Below are 6316 nucleotides of genomic sequence, written 5' to 3'. Positions count from 1 at the left end.
ATCCCCAGTGAGGGGCTGGGGTGTGGCTCAGTGGTAGAGCCCCTGCCTAGAATCCCCAATGAGGGGCTGGGGTGTGGCTCAATGGTAGAGCCCCTGCCTAGAATCCCCAGTGAGGGGCTGGGGCGTGGCTCAATGGTAGAGCCCCTGCCTAGGATCCCCAGTGAGGGGCTGGGATGTGGTTCAGGGGTAGAGCCCCTGCCTAGGATCCCCAGTGAGGGGCTGGGCATGACAAGGCAGTAAAGCTCCAGCCTAGCACACTCAATGGATTCAATACTCACTACTAAAATAGAAAACACACTAGTAACTTGGGTCTAGACTTACCTGGTGCCAGTTTTGGGTGGACTCGTTTACCTTCTTCACAGAACCTGGCTGGAGCTTGTTGATGAATCTACCAAAGAGAAGGGGCCAGTGGGGAAAGTGAGTTCCAGTTGTGTCAGAACCCCGGCAAAGTGGATAGGCAGCGGTTGGAATGGGGTGTTGCCCAGCATGTGCTGATAGGGGGTGTGGAACAGCTAGACCCAAGCTGCCAGCCAGAAAATCCTTGAGTCGGGCTAAATGTCCTGGTTTTCCTGTGTTCAAATGTCAGTGTTCACTGTTGTTGTTGGTTTCATTTGTGTGTGTGCAAGCACATGAGTGTGCATGGCACATGCATGTGTAATCCATGTGTGCAGAAGTCAGTGAACCGCTTTCAGGAGTCTGTTCTCTTCTTCCAACATGTGGGTCCTGGGAACTGAACTCAGGTCATCAGTCTTGGTGGCAAATACCTTTACCCACCGAGCCAATCATCAGCCTGTTGGGCTTCCTTCATGGCATTTTCTTCTTTCTGGCATGAATGTGATTATCTGGTTGGTTATTTGGTTACCTTTTCTTTTCTTGTTGATAATATTGCTGGATATGGAACCAGCATGATTTCTCCCTCCACAAGGAGTCGGGTTCACTGTCGGCATGCCTAGAGCAAAGGCCTGCACTGTATGCAAATGCTCTGTAAATGCTTATCACATGAATAGGTAAATAGCTGGTTGGTAGGCTACATAAGTCAGCCAGCCTTGCTTGGGCATATGTTCCGCTCTGAACTGTACCTCAGCCCTGTGCCGGGGATCCCAGGTGTGTGCCAAGTCACAGTGAGCTGCTCCTGTGCGGGTTTTCATCTTCCCCATTGATGAGGGCAGTGGGAAGCCAAGGTCTACATAAACTAACACTGGCAATAAACAGCCATTGCTGCCAACTGGGAGCCACAGACAGGCCTGCCCTGTAGCGTGTGCTAGCTAAGTAAGGGCTTTGGGTACTGCGTCCTAAACCTGACTGACTCTGTCATCTCTGCCTGTGCAACGGGCACACTGAGTCTTTGTGGCCTTTCAAGGAGTGTAGGTGGCATCAAATATCAGTGTCTAACTCCAACTCCAGTTTTGGGATCATCAGGTGATGTTGAAGGCCTACATGGAGCGGGGTGCTGGGTTCGGGGCAGGGACTGAGAATCTTACTCACTCGCAGAGAATGATCCCATCTTTGAGGCCATCCATGAAGTTGTTCCCGATGCGGCGACCCGTTACCCCCTCAATCCACTCTCTCAGTTCCTGCTCACGCTGATGGTCGTATTTCTGGGCCAGCTGAGGTGGGGATGGGGCACGAGGGGCAGGTGATGAGGAAGCAGGCAGTGGAGAGTAGCCTTGGCTTTCTTAGCCCCGATAGGCCGGATCTCCTACCTCATCCCATCCCAACTAAGGCAATCCTGTCTTAGTGTCCACGGTGGAGGGGGGAGCAGAGCTGCGGAGGGCCAGGATTGAGGTGGCACCTGCCCAGGGGGCCATTCCGGGCATTCTGAGGTTTGGCACCAATGAATAGACAAGAGGGGGCTGGGGAGCCAGATCCTTGAAGCTGGGGGGCGGCGCTTGGCTCCTTGGTTTCCCCTCCAAGCCAAACTTGGGGCTTAACATCCCCTGACCCAGCCCCCCCTCCACTCTCCAGTTAGAAGAGGAGATGCCTTAAACTGGGGGTGGGATGAACCCTAAGAAGGAGCCCTGAGTGCTGGCTTATACCTATGCAGTGTAGCCTCAGGTGAGAAGTGGGGGTGCTCTTGTTCCCCTCCTAACCCTTGCCTGAATGTATTTCTTAAGTCTGTCCTTAGTCCCACTTTGTCTCTCTCGTTGTCCCCCCAACTCTGTACATTATCATCCTTTACTCAGTCTCGGGGTCCCTATCTCTGAAGACAATCCTGTCCAGCCAGCTGTGGGGCTCAAGGCTTTTGTAGCTCTGATCCCGTCTTCCCGGGTAGGAGGTGGGATTCGGCCAGCTCCTTTCTCCACCTCTTAGCTCCTATCTCCCTCCTGGCTCGTCCTCCAGTCTGTCTGCGAGGCTGCTTTGCGTTCTTTCAGCAATCCTGCTACATGCTGGCCTCCCAGCCCCTGGTGCTGGTGAGATGGGGGGATGCCTCACATCTACTGAATGGGGAGAGGAGGGATGCACCCCCTCACCTGGCCCCAGCCCTGCCGCCCCCCTCCTCACCAGCCCGGCTTTATAAAGCAAACCGGCCCTTATATAGCGCGGGCCCAGGCTGCCCAAGGCCGCCTTATAAGGCGCGGCGGCTCTTCTGCGACTCTGGGGCCGGCGCTGGGGGGAGGGGGCGGCGCTGCCATCAATCTCCCGCAGAGCACCCGCCCCCTGTTCTCCCCCAACTCTAGCCCTTAGGATACCCCAACCTGATCCAGGTCCCAATCCCTGCTCCTCGCTCCCATCAACTCCTTGCTGTGGGACCCTGAAAAGAAAGAGCCTCAGTGTTCCCTTCTGTCAAATGGGACTGCCTCTCCTTCTCTATGCAGTTCCCTGTCCCTGGAAGCCGACCTATCCCAGCGTGGAGAGAGTTTGGCTCTGCACTTGCCTTATCTGGCGCCCTAGCTCCTTGCTGATCCTTTCTAAGCCTCAGTTTACCCATCCATGGCAAGAAAATGGGGTCTCTCAATGTCTTCTAGCTCTGCAAACTTCAGACTTAACTTTTTTTTAAGGTGGGGTTCTGTCCCTTCCCCGTACATCCCTCCCAGAAACAAGAAGGTCGACCAAAAACTCTGCGCAGGCCAGGAACCTTTACAGTACTCTGATTACCTCGATTTATAGGTATTGGGGGGGGGTCCCTCACTTCACCCCTCAAGTAACTGGGGCTCTGGATGTTCCAAGGACAGAAAAACAGCCCCCACCTGGTCTCCCCTCTTCTCTTCTCAGGTCTCAAGTCACGTGACCCAGGTAGGCGGGAGTTCAGGGAGCAGGATCTGCCCTGAGTGTGTCAGGGACCAGACTAGGCAGTCCCCTCCAGCCTTACCTTGTTCTTGACTTCAGCAGACAGGCCATAGGCAGGACCTCGATTGAAATGAGCAGACGACATGCTGGCCCGGGGGCTCTGGCAAAGCGGAGGTGCTGGTGACACTGACAAGCAGGACAAGGCAGCTGAGCCTGCGTCTGCTGCTTCTTCCCTCTTCACACGTTTTTGAAGCTCCAGAGGCCAGCCCCGGGCTCTTCCAAGCCTGTCCTATTGGCCACGGGGGTTTGCCAAGGGGCGTGGCACCACACACACACACTTTAGCCACCCCCACCTCGTGATGTCAGGGCCTTGGTATTGGGAGCTGATTGTGTCATTGTTTCCACCTAGGGGGCTGCTTGCCTTATTCTGGGAAGGGGGGTTTGCTCTCACAGGCCACCTCTCTTCTACTCTCCTCCCCATGCCAACTGTCTGCGGCCCATCTCTGAATTTCCTGAACTCAAAGGTCATTGGTCTCTGCCCCTCTTCAATGCCAAAACAGGACTGTGTCCACTGCGCATCCCTGGTGTCCTCCCCCTCCCCATCCCGACCTGTAGTTCAGCGAGACAATCTCTCTCCACACACCAACCCTCTCCACATAGCCTTCTCTCTAGATCTCTATTGCCGGATCTGTAGAAGGGCTAATGACAAAGCTTGCCTCCTGAGGGTGCTGAAAAGACCAGAAAAAAAAGTCAACTCCAGGGTGCCCAGTGTAGTGCCTGGCACAAGGGAGAACCTCAGCAAAGCTTGTGTCTGCTAAGAATTTGGTACCCTGTTCTGTCCCTTATTATTTGGTATCCGGTCCCTTATGAGGACTTGGGGCAGCAAAAGCCTAGATCTAAGTTGTTATGATGGCCCACGGCAAATTCTCAGCACTACAGGCAAAAGGACTCGTGAGAGTTTGAGGCCAGCCTGGACTACATAGTGAATTCCAGCACAGTCTGGGCTGTGAGCCCCTGTCTCTGTCTCACGTTAGTTAAAAGGGGGCGGGGGAGGCTAGTGAGATGGTACCATGGGTTAAGATGCTTACCAACAAACTTGATGACCAGAGTTTGAACCCCCGGATTCACATAGTGGAACAAGAGAACAAACTCCTGCAAGTTATCCTCTGACCTCTGGTGTGTGTGTGTGTGTGTGCGCGCGCGTGCGCACGCACACGCGCGCGCGCACACACACACACACACAATGTAATGGAAATGTTAAAAAGGAAGGCTAGGACATAGATCTGTTAGTAGAGAGCTTGCCTAGCATGCACCAAACCCTGGTTCAATCCCCAGGACCATGTAAACCAAGCCTGGTAATGCATGTGTGTAATCCCAGACCCAGGATATTCAGAAGTACAGGGTCATCCTTGGCTACATACTCAGTTCAAGACCAGCCTGGGCTACTTGAAATGAAAACAAACAAACAAAGATCCTGGACCCATGCCCGCTATCCATCCACTGACAGTCTGAGCCTTTGGGGCCTGTGCTAGCTGGTCTTGGCCCATGAGCACTCCCCTGTCTCTGTCCAGCTCAGGCTGGTCCTGGACACCTGTAAGCTCTCACCATCTGGGCCGTGGGATGGATGCTCCACCCAAATCACGTCAAGGGAAGGATAGCGACACTGAGATGACATCAATCTCTGCGCATTGACGATACTTGAAGGACCTGCAATTTGCTGGCCGTGTATGAAGGGCACATCTGGCAGGGCATCGAGGTCCACACCTTTAATCTCAGCACTTGGGAGGCAGAGACAGGTGGATCAGAGGAAGTTCCAGGCCTGCCAAAGCTACATAGTTAGACCCTGTCTTAAAATAACAACAACAAATAATAACAATGAAATTTTATCAATAATTATCAATTCTTAATAATATATATAATAGTTATTAATTAATATCAAAACATAATAAATATTATTAATTTTTTTTGTGGTTTTTCGAGACAGGGTTTCTCTGTGGTTTTTGAACCTGTCCCGGAACTAGCTCTTGTAGACCAGGCTGGTATCGAACTCACAGAGATCCGCCTACCTCTGCCTCCCGAGTGCTGGGATTAAAGGCGTGCGCCACCACCGCCCGGCAATAAATATTATTAATAATTAGTGTTATTATTTTGAGGCAGAGGCTGGGGACACTCCTCAGGGGCAAATTCCATACCCAGCATGCGGAAGACTTTAGGACAATTGCCAGTGTTACAAGAGAAAAGGACAGATTGAAAACTTTCCAATTGCTGTACACAGCAATGAATGGAGGGGCTGGCCAGATGGCCAAGCAGGTAAAGGCACTTGCGCCAAGCCTAACCACCTGAGTTTAATTTCTGGGACTTCCATGAGAGAAGGAGAAATCTAAAAGTTTTTCTCTGACTCCACATGCAAGCTAGGGTACATGTGAACACACACACACACACACACACACGCACACTGGAATACAAATGTTTATTATAACATTTTGGGGAGAGGAGTGAAACAGTCTCATGTGGCCCAGGCTAGTATCGAACTTGCCACATAGCCGAGGATGGCCTTGAACTCCTGTTCTCCTTCCTGTATGAACTCCACAGCTGAGAAGTATAGCCATTCACAACCATATCCAGGCACATTGTCATGTACCCCCACTACCCTCCCAGTTCCCTCCCTTTGTATCTGATTTCCTTCCTCTTCCCAAATGATCCCTGCTTTCGTGTCATATAGAACATGAAACAAACAAGCAGCCAGCACTGCTCAGGCTGGAGAAATGGCTCAGTGGCTAAGGAGCACATACGGTTCTTGCCAAGGACCTGAATTCAGTTTCCAGCTCCCTTGTCTGGTGGTCCACAACCTCCTGTAACTCCAGCTCCAGGGTATCTGATGCCCTGGCCCGGCCTTTAAGGGCACTGCATACACAGTCTCAAGAAAAAGGAAATCTTGCTTGAGACAAGGTCTCACTATATTTCCAGGCTGGAACTGAACTCAGAATTTGCTTCCCTTCTCCTCCTATGTAGTTGGAATTACAAGCATGCGTCGCCCCACTTGATTTGCCAATAGCTTTTCTATCAAACCCTGTCCAAACTGTGGCCA

The 6316-nt window shown here is 52.2% G+C and overlaps 1 protein-coding gene across 1 annotated transcript in view; it reads right to left on the bottom strand.

Annotated features, from left to right (window-relative positions):
• Positions 1-3455, bottom strand: part of Cnn1 (calponin 1) — a 9806-nt gene extending 6351 nt beyond the window's left edge. The window contains exons 1-3 of the mRNA XM_005346945.2: positions 3311-3455; positions 1486-1607; positions 322-388 (exon numbers count right to left, since the gene is read on the bottom strand). Of these exons, the coding sequence (XP_005347002.1) occupies positions 322-388; positions 1486-1607; positions 3311-3373 (252 nt within the window). The 5' untranslated portion in view covers positions 3374-3455. The remainder of the gene's footprint in view (positions 1-321; positions 389-1485; positions 1608-3310) is intronic.
• Positions 3456-6316: the final 2861 nt, after the last annotated feature.

The sequence above is a fragment of the Microtus ochrogaster genome, chromosome 5 (genome assembly GCF_000317375.1).
Source record: "Microtus ochrogaster isolate Prairie Vole_2 chromosome 5, MicOch1.0, whole genome shotgun sequence".
Lineage (NCBI taxonomy): Eukaryota > Metazoa > Chordata > Mammalia > Rodentia > Cricetidae > Microtus > Microtus ochrogaster.
This window is presented reverse-complemented; position numbering and strand designations above follow the sequence as displayed.